The sequence below is a fragment of the Schistocerca serialis genome, chromosome 2 (genome assembly GCF_023864345.2).
Source record: "Schistocerca serialis cubense isolate TAMUIC-IGC-003099 chromosome 2, iqSchSeri2.2, whole genome shotgun sequence".
Taxonomy (NCBI): domain Eukaryota; kingdom Metazoa; phylum Arthropoda; class Insecta; order Orthoptera; family Acrididae; genus Schistocerca; species Schistocerca serialis.
This window is the reverse complement of record NC_064639.1, coordinates 564,758,522-564,777,087: the sequence shown is the minus strand read 5'-3', so window position 1 is coordinate 564,777,087 and position 18,566 is coordinate 564,758,522. Positions and strand designations below refer to the sequence as shown.

The 18,566-nt window shown below is 43.2% G+C and overlaps 1 protein-coding gene across 1 annotated transcript in view; it reads right to left on the bottom strand.

Moving 5' to 3' along the window:
- Positions 1-1,190: 1,190 nt before the first annotated feature.
- Positions 1,191-18,566, bottom strand: part of LOC126456220 (transmembrane protease serine 9-like) — a 141,509-nt gene continuing 124,133 nt past the window's right edge. The window contains exons 9-11 of the mRNA XM_050091973.1: positions 17,301-17,454; positions 9,191-9,357; positions 1,191-1,321 (exon numbers count right to left, since the gene is read on the bottom strand). Of these exons, the coding sequence (XP_049947930.1) occupies positions 1,191-1,321; positions 9,191-9,357; positions 17,301-17,454 (452 nt within the window). The remainder of the gene's footprint in view (positions 1,322-9,190; positions 9,358-17,300; positions 17,455-18,566) is intronic.

Genomic DNA, 18,566 nt, shown 5'->3' with positions numbered 1-18,566 from the left:
CTGTCTAAGTTACATCTCCCTCAATTACAATGTTTTTCTGCCGCTACTCCTGCTATTCACGTTAATCATCTGATCTACTCTTCCTTCCACACTACAAAATCGCAGAACGGTTTTGCCACCATCGCAACAAATCTCCTCTTGGTACAGCAAGATTGTTGTAGAAGTCTAAATATGTTTGTTAATAGCATCGCAGTATATACTAACTTTTAACTCCTTTAAAATTAATTATTTAACTTATTTAGTATTTAAATTATTTATGTATTTTAGCTCATTCGGCTGAGGAACGGCAAATTATACCACTGCCTGCCACATTCCCCTTTGGGAGTGGAGGCATGAAATTACAATATGGAAGAGTAATTATTGCACATAGGCATACACTCCGCTCCAGTATCTCTCTGTTGTTTGTATAATAAATGCGTTGACCACCTCTGAAGTGTCGTGGTTAGTGCATATGCGTGATAGGATCATCCGGCCAGGGTGCCCGAGCGGTTCTAGGCGCTACAGTCTGGAACCGCGCGACCGCTACGGTCGCAGGTTCGAATTCTACCTCGGGCGTGGATGTGTGTGATGTCCTTAGGTTAGTTAGGTTTAAGTAGTTCTAAGTTCTATGGGACTGATGGCCTTGGAAGTTAAGTCCCATAGTGCTCAGAGCCATTTGAACCATTTTGCTAGGATCAATACCTGGTGACCAGGTGGGCTTTTATGAAGTGGGAAGGTCTGAAACGGAGTCCATTCAGCCCCTTGAGGAGAAATGAGCACGTGCTAGAATGTTTAAGTAAGGACAATGATACGCAAGCTATCGAAGTGGTCAGAAACATCACTACGCAGGAAATCATGCCACAGTCACTAGCAACTTGTTTTTACGCGTTCAACTACTGCGTGCCACTGTCAACCCACTAGGCTCATCCGGACGTTGGAAGATGAGTGATTCTGATACGAGACTGACACGTGTGTGTCACATATGATGAACTCTGGTGAATTTGACTATGCAACAGATATGCCTCTCACTGTTGCTAGAAACAATATGCTATACCAGATATCTAATTCACCAACTGTCGTTTAACGTTGTTTACTGCTCTTGTTAGACATTGAGCTCCGCCTCTGTAAAAGTTCGATGCGAACAGAGAAGATGGAGTGATAACAGAACTGTTACGTCGGACAAAAAAGTGTGAGGTCTGAGGGTGCTTGGTTTAGGGGCAGAATTCGTGAGCTCGGCACCCACCAGTGGCCTGCGCTCCCCAGCCGCTGACCATTACGTCGACGCCCTCGAAGGTGCTGTCCACGTCGGCGTACCGTGGCAACTGCACGGGCTGGATGTAATCTGCAACATAAAATACGTCAGTATAAATTACTTACGAAATACTCAAAGTTTTCCCAAACAATAGAAACCTGGATAAATGAGAGAAAAATGTAAAAAATCTGGCATCCAGTGACTCTTTCTTTTACGAACTATGACTTGCTTCGAACTCAATCGGGCGTGGATTAGATTCGTTGTTCGACCCTTCCTGTGTCCTGATCGTGTCGTTTGCTACTTATTTATCTATGTACTGGAGGAGATCATCCACCTAGCTTATCACCATAACTGTTAGAAAACTGCTATACGTCCTGAGGAAGAATGACTGCATCAGCATGACAGTGCCTCCGATCATTAAGCAGCAGAGTTCCGACTTGAACCCAATGGAAGGACTTTGTGATGTGTTAGAACATCGACTTCCCTCCAACATCGCTACCTTGTTTGGTTTCATTTCTCTAGGAACAATGGGTTGTCATTTCTCCAGAGACATTCAGATGCCTCGGAGGAAGTGTGTGCAGTAGAGTTCAAGCCGTTATAAAGAGGAAGGATGGACACATCCCACATTAAACTTTACTAACAAGTGTCCGGCAACTTTTGCTCAGATAGTGTATGCTGAAATGATGTAGATGTTCCTAATAAAAAAAGTGAGGTATAACTCACAAAGTCGAATCATCACTCTCAGAGGAAGAAACATCAATAATTGAATATGAGGTGAGGGAAGTGTGACTAAGAATATTCTAGAGGAGAAAGCAAGGAGATGCCGACGGAAGTGATCTGCAACTATTCACAGTTATATTCAAAGCAAGGCACAGGCGGTGGTACATCAAAATACACGTCTGATGGTTTTCAACAGAATTTTACATTCCCTAAGTGATGCAGTGCTACTACAACTGTTTGAGTTATATACACGCCAAGCACTATCGCAGTCGTAAAAGAGACAGTGAAATCGCTGGTGAATGTATTGTTAATGAATGTCATAAAGACACTCCGCCCAAGTGTCTCCTCAGTACAGGAACTAGAAATTTTATGTATAAAATATATCCAGAATATTTGAAGCGAAGATAAATTAAGCGGAGAATGACTTACAGTAACATAGCATTTATTGTAGAATCTTAGAACATATTCCGATTTGGAACGTAATGAGGCATGTAGAAGAGAATGACCTCCTCCATACCAACCAGCACGGATTCCGAAAATATCGATGATGTGAAACCCGACTTGCATTTGTCTCACGTAGCGTACTGAAAGCCGTGTATCATGGCAACTTTGTAGATGCAGTATTTCTCGATTTCCGAGAAACATTTCACTTAGCACCACGCCTACGATTATTACCAAAGGTGCGAGCGTACATCAAACGAAGTTTGCGACTGATTGAGGATTTCCTGGTACGGAGGAGGCAATATGTTACCTTGGATAGGTACTCGGGAGTAATCCAGGTAAGTGCTTTGAGGCATTTCCTATTCGTGTTCTGTATTAATGACGTCGCAGACAATGTAAATATTAACCTCAGACTTTTCGCTGCACATACAGTTATCTATAATGAAGTACTGTCTGAAAAAAGCTTCATGAATTTTGAGTCAGATTTTGATATGATTTCAAAGTGGTGCAAAGTCAACTTACTCTAAATGTTCTGAAATGTAAAAATTGTTCGCTTTATAAAACTAAAAAACGTAGTGTCCTAAAATACAAAGGTACATGTATTGAGAGACAAAAAGAAGGAAGATAGGGTTTAACGTCCCGTCGTGCTTTGAGGGTTGATACTTTTAATGAGTCTGAAAAAAAAGCAAATGAACATATGTGCTTTTCTTGACCGTATCCGACACACACTGATGTGACAAACGTCATGGGATTCCTTATAATGCTGTGTCGGACCCCTTTTGCATGGCGTAGTAAAGCCACCCAACGTGGCATGGACTCAAAAAGTCCATGGAAGTCCCATGCATGAATGTTAAGCCATGCTGCCTCTATAGCTGTCCATAAGTGTTGTTTGATACAGGATTTTTTTATTTTATTTTATTTTTATTTTTAATTTATTTTATTTTATTTTTTTTTTCTTTTTTTTTTTGCACAAACTGACCTGTCGATAATTTCCCATTTATGTTCGATGGGATTCATGTCGGGCGATCCGGATGACCAAATTATTCGGTTGTATTATCCAGAATCTTCTTCAAACCAGTCGCGATGATAAGGAGCGTTGTCATCCACAAAATTTCCGCCTTTGTTTGAGAACAAGTAGTTGAACTTAACGAGTTTTAGTCAATAATGGGTTCAGTTGGTCCAGAAGACTGAGTAAACACAGCCCACACCATTATAGAGCCACCACCAGCTTGCACAGTGCCTTATTGACACCTTGAGTCCTTGGCTTCGTGGCGTCTGCGCCACATTCTAACCCTGTCATCAGCTCTTACCAACTGAAATCGGGAATCATCTGACCAGGCCACGGTTTTTCAGTCGTCTCGGGTCCAACTAATATGCTAGCGAGCCCAGGAAATGCACTACAGGCGATGTAGTGCTGTTAGCAAAGGCAATGTCCTCAGTCGTCTGCAACCATAGCCCATATTCGCCAAATTTCGCCGCACGGTCCTAACTGATACGTCCGCCGTACGTCCCACATTGATTCCTTCCCTGCGGTTACTTTACACAGTGTTGCTTGTCCACTGCTCTCATTCGTTAAGCGAGGGCGTTAACCACTGGTACATTTGCCTAATACCGAGTAAGGCCTTACTCGGTACTAGGCAGGTTTACCAGTTTCTTTGGCTCTTCAGTGTAGTTCACCAATGAAGTGCAGTCTGTCATCTGCTTTGCCTACGTTTGAGATTAAGTGATTGTATCATGTCATATCTTCACAGACTGCTACACTTAGATATTTGTATGAGTTGAGCAGTTCCAACAGTCACTCATTTATACACCTTGGTTTAGGAAGAAAGGTATATGCTTTGAGGGGTGGTAGTGATTCTGAACAAGAAACGTATATTAAAGTACGTCCTGTTCTTAACACTTTCCGGGGAAATTAATGAAAACAGTTGGGAACAGGACAAATGCAAATGACAGTAACTGAAACAATGTGATCTAATGCTTTGTTTAATTGTGTACATTTCCTCCCAAAGCATGTTCAAAATGTCCACCGTCAACTGTAGCCCATCTTACGGTTCTTGTAGACAGCTGCTGTGATGCTGATCTGAGCTCGTTCGTACGTTCCTTTACTACAGAACATACCTGTAAAATACCATCGAAAAGTTTCTCCTTCTGGTCCACTCTGCTCTTGTAGACTTCGCACGAAAAAGTGCCGCAACTGACTACTGTCTGAAGCAGTGCTGGATGGAATTGACACCATGAATCCTGCAGGGCTGTCCACAAATCCGTAAGAGTACGAGAGGGTGGAGATCTCTTCTGAACAGCACGTTGCAAGGCATCCCATGTATGCTCAATAATGTACATGTGTGGGCAGTTTGGTGGCCTGCGGAATTTTTAACCTGAGAAGAGCGTTCCCGGGGCCACTCTGTAGCAGTTTCGGATGTATGGGGTGTCGCATTGTGCTGCTGGAATTGCCCAAGTGCGTCGGAATGCACAATGGACATGAATGGATGCAGGTGATCAGACAGGATGCTTATGTACACGTCAGCCGTCAGAGTCGTATCTAGACGTATCAGGGGTCTCATATCACTCCAACTGCACGTGCCCCACACCATTACAGAGCCTCCACCAATTTGAACAGTCTCCAGCTGACATGCAGGGTCCATGGATTCATGAGGTTGTCTCCACACCCGTACACACCCAACCACTCGATACAACTTGAACCGAGACTCATCCGACCACGTAACGTGTTTCCAAACATCAACAGTCCATTGTCGGTATTGACGGGCCCAGGCGAGGAGTAAAGCTTGGTGTCGTGGAGTCATCAAGGGTACACGAGTGGGCCTTCTGCTCTGAAAGCCCATATCGATGATGGTTCAATGGTTCGCACGATGACACTTGTTGATGGCCGAGCATTGAAATCTGCGGCAATTTGCGAAAGGATTGCGCTTCTGTCACTTTGAACGATTCTACTCGGTCGTCGTTAGTCCTGTTCTTGCAGGATCATTTCCCAGTCGCAGCGATGTCGGAGATTTGATGTTTTACCGGATTCCTGATATCCACGGTACACTCGTGAAATGGTCATGCGGGAAAACCTCATTTCACCGCTATCTTGGAGATGCTGTGTACCATCGCTTGTGCGCTGATTATAGCACCACGTTCAGACTCACTTAAATCTTGATAACCTGCCATTGTAGCAGCAGTAACAGATCTAACAACTGCGCCAGACATTTGCTGTCTTACATAGGCGTTGCCGACGACAGCGCCATATTCTGCCTGTTTACATATCTCTGTATTTGAACATGAATGCCTGTACCAGTTTCTTTGGCACTTCAGTGTTGTAGGGAAATGCAATCAGTCTACAAAGGAGGCTGTAAACAAAACACTCGCGTTTCCTGTCCTAGAATACTGGTCAAGTGTGTGGGAGACGTACCAAATAGGACTAACACTGATATCGAAATGATACGAACAATGGGCAGCTTGAAAGGTCACAGGTCTGTGTAACCCGTGGGAGAGTGTCATGAAGATGCTTAAAGAACTGAAATGGCAGACGCCTGAAGATAGACGCAAACTACCTGTTTTCAGTAAGGGACGGAATCGCGAATTCTAGATTAAGCTTCTTGCGCACAGAGGGATTTAATGAATCATTCTCCCCGCGCTCCATACATAAATGGAACGGGAAATAGCCCTGATAACTGTAACATTAGGACGTACCCTCTGCCATGCAGTTCACCGTGGTTTGCACAGTGTAGAAACATATGTTGAACACCATTAGTTACACGAATCTCACCCACCTCCAAGAGGCCATACTTAAACAAGGCTGTAATGACACTGGTCAGTCTACAACACGTTGCAGTATTACCCCACCGTCACAGTTACAGCAGACTGCGACGCAGAGCCACTACGTCCAGCAACGGCTCATCTCTCCAGAAAATCAATGCTCTTGCTTTTGCTTCCAGTGCTGTGTGGACACACGCTGTGCCTCAGACAACTACAGTGACGCTGGATGAGGCAGCAGTTCTCCTGGAGGGCCAATCAGTAACCCAGCGACGCCACTAATAAGCAATCACACAAAGTTGCAGCGAATAGGCCTGATAGAAAAAAATGAAACATCTTGTACTCAGTTACATCCACTCTTCTCTACTCATTGCTCTCCAGCAAATTTATCCACCAAAATAAATGGACGTTTACTCGATAACAGAGGTTGTCAGACAGCGTTACCGATCTACATACATCAATTACCTTAACTATAGATAATCATTATGAATTCCATTTTACAATCGAATGTTATATCATTGAATCTATTTAAAAGAGGCTCACATACAATATCAAATCACACAGCAAATTTTTTATGTTTGTGAAACTTGGATGAAACCTACTGAAAATTTTATTTCCCTGGGTAGGACTTACTTAGGAATAAGTAGATTACGGTTAAAGAGGGCTTGCTACACTCGTGAAAAAGAATCTTACGATTAACTTAAATTGGAACGATCACATAGATAACGTTTTGGAGAAAGCAAACCAAAGACTACGATTTATTGTCAGAACACTTACAAAATCTAACACGTTTAATAAAGAGATTGCTTACACTGTGCTTTTCCGCTCTCTTTTGGAGTACTGTTGTGTGGTGTGGGATCTGGGTTAATTAGGATTGACAGAGGGGTCAAAAAAGTTCAAAGCAAGGCAGCTCGTTCCGTATTACCACGACATAGGAGAGAGAGAGCCACGGATTTGATACACGATCTGGGCTGGTTATCATTAAGAAAAAGGCGTTTTTCGGTGCCTCAGGACTTCTTACGAAATTTCAATCCAAGTTTCTCCTCAGATTGTGAAAATATTTTGTCGGCACCTACCCACATAGTGAGAAATGATTATCATAATAAAATAAGAGAAATCAGTGCTTGCAAGAAAAGATTTAAGAGTTCTTTTTTCTCGCGCGCTGTTCGAAAGTGGAACGGTAGAGAAACAGCTTAAAGGTGGTTTCATGAACCCTCTGCCAAGCACTTAAATTTAAACTGCAGAGTGATCATGCAGATGTGGATGTAGATGTAGATGTAGCTACAGTAACTACACTGCCACAGGCCAGACGAACATTGTGTAGCAATATCAATCAGGTCTCTTCTTAGTAACTGAATCCAACCTCGACCAACGCAACCATAAAGCTCTAAGCCACCACTTAACCGTTCATACTACAGAAGCGTACCCTTTAATTGTCTTCACCGTATTGCTAGACCTCGATACGATCTCCCGTCCCGTCCAGTACTTGTATCTTCCATCCTACCATACGGTTGTCCTAGGGCTCCATCCTCCCTCCACAACTATACATCATTTACATTTGCTGACTTGCTTAACCAGCACCACCTGTATATATTCTCCACCCACATGTATGCTATATTATCCGCAATATCGAATCAAGCAATGTGACTTTAACTTTCCCTAGTTTGGCGTACAGCCACGCCACTATTAAGACACACACACAGACACAAACACACACAAACACACACACACACACGCACGCACACATCTCCATAAATTGTGAAGTAATTCGGGAATCTGAACGGCGTTGAAATCCTCCATTTATAGTTGCCTCATTTTTTTTATTTTATTTTCATCCTCTTCGTCTTATATGGGCAGCTATTGGACTGATACATATCTTGGTGCCCACAGATAGAAGCAGCATTCACTCTTTAACTAACAAAAGCGCTTATAAAATTGGACTCTTACAGGGCTTCTAACAGCCGGCGCTACTCCCTTGTGTAGAGAATGGAACATATTTTAAAAATTACGACAATCGCACAATACGTGTCACCAAAGTCATTGATATTAGCTGGTCACACAAACTTACCTACGCACTTTAGAACGTAAACTTTAATAAAGCAAATGTACGTCATGCATCTCAGTGTAGCATAAAACAAGGAGGTGATTGATGCACTTTAATGGTATTAATCATCTACAGTTTCATAACCAAGGACGCTACAAAACCACTCGTGCTGGCAGCGTCAGTGACATGAACGATCTCTTCCGCATCCTCAAATTCTAGAGATGAAGTATGTTCTACGAAGAGTCATAAGCTGATTCACAACGTTTTGTCTTGAGCGGATGGCTGACCTTAATTTGTTAGCTATTTTGTTAAGATTTTCTGACAAAATCTGTCTCGAGGAACAAATATACAGGGAGTTTCAAAAAGAATGACCTGACTTCAAACCTCCATATTTATTGATAAAAACATACTACAAATTTGGGATGCATTGAAATACACTCATAAAATCTTAAAATATTAGTTACGCTGTTACAAAAGCTCTATGTGTACACCAGCAGCAGCACGAACAACATCTAGACGATAGCTAAATTTTGCACAAACTTTGCGCAACGTATTCGCTTTTACAGAAGTTATGGGGGCTGTTATTCACTTCTTCTACGCTGTAAGGTAAAGGGGACATACACACACTTTCCTTCACTTATCCTCACAAGAAAAATTCGCATGAGGTCCTGTTTGTCGATCTTGGAAGCCAAGAACGCAGGCCAGTGTTTCGGGGTCCCGTGCGCCCCATCTACCGTTGAGACAAAATGTCCCTGAGAAACTGACGTAAGTTGTTGTGCCAGTGTGGCTGTAATATGTTTTCATCAATATATATGGGGTTTTGAAATCAGATCAGCCTTTTTGGAAACCCTGTCATTACTTCATTAAATACCAAGAGTAATCAGTAGCGTTGCGGCATTAGCGAGTCTGTATTGGACAAATGGTAATGAATGGAGCAATACTTTCAAATAAATAAAAACACAAATATTAACTTTAACTCTAAAGTAGATTCCAATACTTACCGTTGTAGTTAACCTTGGACGGGACGTAGATGAGACCAATATTGTGCAACTTGCTGTCGGTGTTCAGACCGGGGTGTTCGAGACGTGTGTTGCTCTGGAAGACGAGGGAGTAGTCATCAGAGGTGGTTAGATCCGCAATCCCGAGGTACACCACCCACTTCATGTACCTGCAGAAGACACGGCTTCCATCAGAGGGGGCAGTGTGCCAGCAAAGTTTCCAGAGAAGACTGCACCTGCACACCGTTACAAGTACGATTCGTCGAGGCGGCAACCGGCCACAGTACCAAGGGCCCTGCGAACTCGTCCGGTGTACCGAATTCTCTGGCACTAGAGTGAAATTAGAAAAAGAGCCAGGCGTCGGCAGATGATTACGATGCTTTTTTTTTCTTTGATGTACGAGGTGGTTACAATCACACTTTAGCTACATGAGCCGGTGTAGAGGGATAACTAATTGCCGTATGACTATCCCACTTCATAGGAATTATGTTCAGACTATGCGCTTAAGGATTTGTGTAGTTAGTAGTGTTGGTGTCATGACTTTCCATTAGACGCCGGTGATGGTTTGGCGACATAGGGCTCAACCGCAAGCATCAGTATGTATTACAATTGCAGACAGTCAACAAGGATTTAGACATGCTGAGCAGGACTTTACTTGAAAAGCTTTTTTTTTTTCAAAACAATAGCAATAGTGCTGCTGCTCTTCGCGAATATAGGCGCATTAAAGGGATACGGATAGGTGCTCTTCCGCATCGATGTTAAAGAACACGATTCGGAAGTTCGAATTAACTGGCGATTTAGAAATTTCTCCTGGGAGGGGCCGATAGCCAACTGCTCCACAAATTGTTGAATATGTTACTGTTGCCATGGCTGAGAATGCTGCACGTAATGTGCGATCTTAAAGCAGTGCACGAGCTGTGTCACAACAACTGAACATTCAATGGTCCATCGTTCGAAAAGTGCTGCGAACAACTGTGAAATTGTATCTCCAGTGCTGTTCCATGCTATTGGGAATTCAGATGTTCGTCACACTAAGCAACGTTTGAAACCTCGATTGTAAGCATGGTACGCAATTAACAAATGTTACCCCCTCATGTTGAAATTACTTTTGATAGTTAATCCGTTATTTCTTTTTCGTATGTCCTTACAAATGTTTCCACAATGTTTCATTGTCCTACGATAACTTGTTTTTCATGGGCGTCGTCTCAAGTAGCGAAAGTTTAATTATAACAGTGCTGTATATTGCGCATTTCTGGCCGGTGTCCTCCAAACTCTAAGACGCAGTGTTATCTTGGTCTATGAGGCACAATGTTGTCATTTGATTGGAATGTAGTGGCTTCCTTATGACGTAGATGTGTGTAGGTATTTTACTTCATTCGTCATGGAAAGTGGAGAGAGATTCTGTAAGTCGTCTGCGCCAATGCTAATGTTAGTAGTAAAAGATAGTTTAAAAAGAGTTTAGGCATATCTAAGGCAATTCAGAATAACAGAATTGACCTAGAAATAACAGTAGTAATATTAGCAACTTTAATTAGTGCTAATAATGATGATAACAATAATCACAATAGTTATAATATTTGTGTGTCTTCTGAGACACATTGAATCAAATTTGTAATTCTTTTATTTATGATAATATACAGAATAACGAAATATCCGTTTCGCTTAAAATGAGATAAAGCTACAAGACAAGCGATTTTAACCATGTTTTTAGGAACGCAAAGATTTGTGCCATTTGTAAATTGGAAGAATGCTTTTGAATCATAATAGAGAGAGTGAGAGAGACATGCCTGACCTATAAATGTTAGATGAGGGGAATGAAAGTTGAAAAATAAAAAAAGTAAGCTAACATTAAGAATGATGTAAGGTCACGTTTTTTAAACGTAAGTAGTTAAAGAAAGAATGAAGCAAATAAAAGAAAATTTCAGAAATGGAGTAAATGGATAATGGAAACAAATACTAGTGTTAAGGTTCAAATTGGTTCAAATGGCTCTGAGCACTATGGGACTTAACATCTGAGGTCATCAGTCCCCTACTTAAACCTAACTAACCTAAGGACATCACACACATCCACGCTCAAGGCAGGATTCTTAAGTAAGCAAACAGATCAAAGCTACTTATATATTTAGAGACCATACAAATACCAGAAAGTAAGCAGATACGGAAAAGACCGAAATAATAAATTCTATAGGTCGCTAGATAAATGAAGGATTCCGAGAGATTAGAAAAATGCGCACTTTACTCTCGAGCTCAAGAAGGGTCGTCGATCAGATATATTCGCTGATGTTAAGCCAGTGAAGAATTTCTGAACACATTTTATGATTGCGTATTACATCCTTTCAGGGGATCGAATACATTCTGTAAAGGAATCAACATGGATGCCGCAAATAACGATTTTGTGGAACCCAGCTCGATCATTTCGTCCACAAGATTCGGAAATCATTAAATACTAGTGCCCAGTTTGATTCCGAGTTCCATGAGTTCCGCAAAGCTTTCGATACAACACTGCACTGTTGCCTTTTCCATAAAATATGAACGCACATAATACTAGACAAACTTTGTGATTGAACTGAATACCTCCTAGAAAACAGAACATAGTACGTCATTCACAACTGAGAGAAATCTTCAGATGTAAAAGGTGTTTGGGGTGCATTCCAACGAAGTATTGTAGGACCATTACTGTTCATAATAAAGAGGGGTAAAAAAAAAAAAAAAAAAAAAAAAAAGACACCAACAAGCTTTAGGGACAGGTACCTTATACGAAAACAAGAAAAAATATGTCTAGTAAACATGGGCTCTAAAATGCATACCTTAAGAGCTACAGCCCAAGCTCATCTTCGATCCTGTGAAACCGGTCTCTTCTGTTGTGAGGACGTTGCTTTCCATATTTTGGGACGAGGTAGTATGGGCCAAACTAAGAAAAAACATTCCAGTAAACATGGGGTCTAAAATGCAAGTTTCAGTTGCTGTTAACATTTGTTCATCCTCGATAGTGTGAAACACTTCTCTTCTGCTTAACAGGCGCCCATAACTCTTAACATATGCATTTTACAGCCCATATTTATTCGATATTTTTCTTGATTTGGTCCATACTATCTCTAATGGCCCCAATTTTATCACGATAAATACATAACTAAAACCAGTCGAAAGAAAGACGTATTCTAGACTGAGAGCTGTTGGAAGAATTCTCAGGAACTGTAACCAACTCGTGAAGGAGTTAGGTTGCAGAACTGTCATTCGACCAACACTTGAGTATTGTTTCCCAGTATGGGACTCTCACATTGTACTGCTGATACAGAAAATTGTCTCAAGAAGAAGATCTTCAAGTAAAGACATTGTTCACCTCATGATATGCGTGCATTTATTTTGGCAAGAGTGTTGATAAAAATGTCGTCGAGAATCCTAAAACCATCATCATCATAAACTACAACATGGGGTTCCCCCACAGCGTAACACTGATAACGCCCAACACACATTTCAATTACTGTGCTGCCCATTAAAATTGCGGCGCCAGGAAGAAGACATTCAACAGATGTCAAAGTGGATTGCAATCTGCTTTACATATGACAAGCATTTCAACACAACCACACAAAACAGAAGTAAAGCCATGCACGTTATGTGTGTAAGAAAGTTTATGCAGGGGTTTCTCATCTATAAATTGCATTTAAATGGTAGTTACATAAGAGAAAATTGTGCTATGCTTCTTGCAAGACGGATAAACTTTCAGCAACACGTCGAAACAACGCAGCCAAGGACTATGGACACAGCAGTGGCTCCACATCGTATTTTCTGATGGTGTACACTGTCACAATAGATTTGTCGGTGTATGGATGCTCTGACGAGACTTGGGGTTGCCAGTTTGTATTCCTCACTTGAATTTGACAGCGGTGGCATTGTAGCCTATCGAGACTGTGGCATGAAGTTCCGGGACACTGCCGCTTCTGTTGATCAGGATCCAGTAATTGTCGTGACTATGGAATTTATGGGTTAAGGAGAGCCACAGTCAACGCCATGCAGCGTCTTAGTGGCCCTTCGCCACTTGCGTCCAAGAGGTCAGACATATTGATGATTTAGACGGCCTGGATCGCACAGTTACGTCACATTCCTTGAGTCGCGTGATGGGCTCGTTTGCAACAACGCAAGTATCCGTATGGACAGTGCCACGACCATCTGTGCAGCATGCGCTGTCAGCATGGCGACATTTGTAGTGGCTTCCCTTGGCGCGTTAGCGGAAAGAGGCATGTAGACAATAGTGCGTCCGACAACACTGGACACACGAGTAGCTGCGCATCATCTTTTCAGTGAATCCCCATTCGGTGTACATCCACACGATTACTCTGAAATTCAAAAAAATACCTGGTAGCATATTATCGCTATGGATGTATCGGTGTATGCATGCTGCGACTAGAACCAGCGTTGCCATATTGCGTTCCTCATTGTCAGTCAAGCCCAGCATCTGGCATGGTGGTATGGAGTGCCATTGGGTACACAACACGATCACTTCTGTTTCCCATACCTGGTAATTGGACAGCAGTCTTTACACTTCTGACGTGTTAAGATTAGCAGCTGTGTTTATCTTAAGAGTTCTCAACGACAGTATATTTCAACAAGATAACACAACACTATATATTTCAAGTGCTGTCCTATGCTACTTCGAAATAGACAGTATTGATCTTTTGTCTTTGTCAACATGTCTCGGTTTTCCGTCTCCCAGTGGAGACGTCTAGTCATGTATTATCGAGAGACTGTCACGCGACCAATCGCCAGGCACCACTATTGAGCAACGTTGGCAAAGAGTTGCAAATGGCTAACCCGTTTCTGTGATCCAAGCTTATTTCGGCATGTAAATCGTAGATTAGAGCCATTACAGAAGTCGCAGCTCTATATAGCAAATTTTGCACTCTGTTTACCTCCAAATCATCTACAAATTTAATTATGTATTCTTTCAGCTATATTGTATAAGCACAATAACCAAACTTTAGTTATTTTCCATCGTTGCTGGTGGTGCTACTGCATGGTGACGTCACATTTTATGTTTGACGTGATTGTGCAATAGCCGCTGACAGACGTCAGGTGGCAGCACTAACAACTGTGGGAACGTAAGATGGGGGGGGGGGGGGGGGGGCGTAATACGGTGCCGTCTTTGTCGTAATGTGGAAAGGGAGCGATTTATCTTACGTCCAAAAGGGCATAATCATTGCCTTTCGGGCCAAGTCTGGAAGCATTTTCGAAATGGCTAAGTTTGCGAACTGTTCGTGTACTGCCGTTCTTAATGTATACAGTACATGGGGAAATAGCGCTATCCAGAAATGGCGCCGAGGCAACTGTGGCGCACCATCCACCACATACAACAGGGGCGAACGACAGCTGCAGAGATGTGTAGGCGAAATGGTGTGCAACTTTTGAACATTTCACCGGCCAGATGAACCAAGGTGGCTATCAACAGTGTATAACGACTCCCAGCAGCAGACTCCTGGTTCATGCATCCATTCTGACGGCTGTTCAGCGGCGACGAAGGCTCGAATTTGCACGCCAATACCGTAACTGGACGTGCACTGAGTGGCGACAGGTGGCCTTTTCAGATGAATCCATCGGGCAGATGGGCGTTGACGTGTACGGCGTGAAAAGTCTGAAAGAAAACACCTTGCAACAATCGTCGGTAGGGTCCAGGCCAGAGGGCATACCCTGGGTGATTTCTTCATTCTGGAAAGCACAATGGCTCAAAACAAGTGTGCATCTATCCCTAGGGACCATGTCCACCCCTAGGTTTAGTTTGTTTTTCTTCAGCACGATGGAAACTATCAGAAGTAGTGGACAGTGTAACTTGTCACACAGCTTGCAGAGTACGTACGTGATTCGAAGAACACCAGGCTGAGTTCACCGTACATCCCTGGCCACAAAACTCCCCGAATTTAAACGTAATCGAGTGTCTGTGGCATCTCTTCGATCGGGCTGTACGCTCCATATATCCTCAACCGATAAACCTACCACAGCTGGCCACGGCAGTGGAGTATGCATCGCTCCACGGCCCTGTCGGTACCTTTCAGAAACTCATTTACTGTCTTCCTTCACTTCTTGCAGCGGTCCGTGCTGCAGAAGATGATTATTCAGGCTTTTGATAGGTGATCAAATTAATGTGACTGGACAATATACAAGATGAGATTTTCACTCTGCAGCGGAGTGTGCGCTGATATGAAACTTCCTGGCAGATTAAAACTATGTGCCGGACCGAGACTCGAACTCGGGACCTTTGCCTTTCGCGGGCAAGTGCTGCAAGGTTCGCAGGAGAGCTTCTGTAAAGTTTGGAAGGTAGGAGACGAGATACTGGCAGAAGAGAAGCTGTGACGACGGGGCGTGAGTCGTGCTTGGGTAGTTCAGTTGGTAGAGCACATGCCCACGAAAGGCAAAGGTCCCGAGTTCGAGTCTCGGTCCGCCACACAGTGTTAATCTGCCAGGAAGTTTAATTACAGGATGTTCATAAATGAATATCGGGGTTTTAACGCTTTATAATATTTATTACATTAAACTTACAGATATAAATGATATGTCAAATGAAAGAGCAACTCAAACAGTTGTGTTTGGCACCACTTCGCATGCGCAGCGGGCAATGTTTCCGCCGCAATCCGCTAGACAGCGGTACTAGCGAAGATGGCGACTAGTGAACAGGAAGCGTTTTGAGTTTTGCAGTTTGCAGAGACCGAATCTGTAGTAACTGTGCAACGTGCGTTCCGGCTGAAGTTCGGTTGTGATCCTCCAAGTGATAATAACGTTCGTAGATGGTATCATCAATTTGAAGATGCCGGCTGCCTTTGTAAAGGGAAGAGCACAGAACGACCAAGAGTTAGTGAAGAGACTGTTGAGCGAGTGAGAGAGTCCTTCACTCGTAGCCCAAAGAAATCAGTCCGGAAGGCTAGTCGTGAATTACAAGTTCCTGTGTTGACTTTTTGGAAAGTTTTAAGAAAACGTGTACAACTACGTCCTTACCGTTTACAGTTATTACAGGCTCTAAAGCCGGCAGACCATGGATTACGTGCCAACTTCGCAAGCGAAATGTTGTTTCATGAGGATGAAGATTTTCTGGATCATGTTGTCTTCAGTGATGAATCGACTTTTCACCTTAGTGGACATTTTAACACTCATAATGTGCGCATCTGGGGCTCAGAAAATCCTCACGAGGTGGTACAAATGCAACGAGATTCCCCTATAGTGACTGTTTTATGTGCCGTATCCCGGCGGGAAGTTTATGGGCCTCTCTTTTTTGGTGAACCTAGTGTAACTGGCGCTTCTTACCTTCATATACTATAGCAATGTCTCTTTCCTCAGTTGGAAGAAGATGAGCCAGAGAACTTCATTTTCCAGCAAGGTGGTGCGCCACATCACTGGCATAGCAAAGTAAGCGATTGCTTGAACTTCACTGTAGACAAGCGCTGGATAGGCCGCAAGGGGCCCAATGACAGCGCTTGCTTTGCATGGCCTCCACGTTCACCCGACCTAACGCCATGCGAGTTTTTTCCTTTAGGGCTTCATCAAGGATCGTGTGTACGTGCCTCCGCTACCAGCAGACCTCCCTGAATTAAGAAACTGTATTGAAGCAGCTGTTGCTACAATCACTGAAAACACACTTATCAACGTTTGGGGAAAAAAATGGCTCTGAGCATTATGGGACTTAACATCTATGGTCATCAGTCCCCTAGAACTTAGAACTACGAAAACCTAACTAACCTAAGGACATCACACAACACCCAGTCATCACGAGGCAGAGAAAATCCCTGACCCCGCCGGGAATCGAACCCGGGAACCCGGGTGCGGGAAGCGAGAACGCTACCGCACGACCACGAGCTGCGGGCTACGTTTGTGAAGAACTTGTCTATAGACTTGATGTGTGCCGTGTGACAAATGGTGTTCACATTGAACATTTACAAGGTTCTTGGTAAAACTGTTCGTGTTGCTCTTTCATTTGACATATCATTTATAACTGCAAGTTTAATATAATAAATATTATAAAGCGTTGAAACCCCGATATTCATTTATAAAAACCATGTATAAAAGATAGTAGCGTACATCGTCGCCGGGACGCGGGGTTCACGTGTTGTTCCCGGTTGCGCAGGTCGCTTACCCGGAGAGGCAGACGCCGGCGGTGAGCAGCCACTTGGAGTTGAGCAGCGCGGCTCCGCAGGCAGTCGTGTCCTCCACGTTGACGTAGGCCACGTGCTTGAACTGGCCGCGCGCCGCCTGCCCGCCACCCACCACGCGACCGGTCCGTCTGTGTGCTGCAAATAAGAGCGGAAACTTTGCAGCAGCTGAGCGAGAACTGCAGCGGGTTCACGGCCGCGAATTTTAAACAGTAAATTGCTTTTGACAACATCTCCAGATGCCAGCATCGCTATGAATCGCTAGTCTATGCCGCATTTAACAAACGAATGCAGAAAGCACTACCAAACATCGAGTCACGTTACAACAGCATTGAAATCGTTAATGATGTTTCATAAGTTTCAAGTTGTGGTACTACTTTATGCGAATTATCTTGCAATCCATATGCAGGATGATACAGTAATTTTGTAAGATCTTATTTTCTTTGGTACTTAACATAAAAATAACATCTTTGCACCATCGTAAATGGGTAAGTTTGAAGTTTTTTACGTAGTTAGTCAACTAAATATGGCCGGCCGGTGTGGCCGAGAGGTTTTAGGTGCTTCAGTCTGGAACTGCGCGACCGCTACAGTCGCTGGTTCGAATCTTGCCTCGGGCATGGACGTGTGTGATGCCCTTAGGTTAGTTAGGTTTACGTAGTTCTAAGTTCTAGGGGACTGGTGACCTCCGATGTTAAGTCCCATTGTGCTCAGAGCTATTTGAACCGTTTGAACTAAATATGTCGCGTCTATTGTAACATGTTCGTTTGGATAAGTCTTGCTACGTCCGTTTGAAAGTGGTACCGAGTATTTAGCTATAGAGTATGTACTCTACTTCAGGGAAAACGACCTACAGGGAGCCCATGTGAAGGTGAAGCTACAGTCGACAAACCGCGTAATTTTGCACTACAGAGCCTACATAGTTTAGAGTAAAGACCGGTCGTTGCAGTCACAAACACTGACAGTGGTGAGGGTCTTACGAAAGAGATAGCATTGGACCTTGCCGTCATTCTGTAGTCAATAGTGTGAATGTTTTGGTCGTTCGTGAACACGTCAGTATACGTCATTCTAAAAACTTTCAGTGATAAAAGAAGCGAACCTTTCTTTTTGGGTAGAACGGATTATCCAAAACAAAATATAAACGTATCTGGTCCTTTTTATAAACATGATGTGTTTGGTCCAGTGCTCTTGGCCGAGAATTATCGTAGGTCTCATGATTCTCGACTCGAAGGAATAATTCATTGTGACACTGG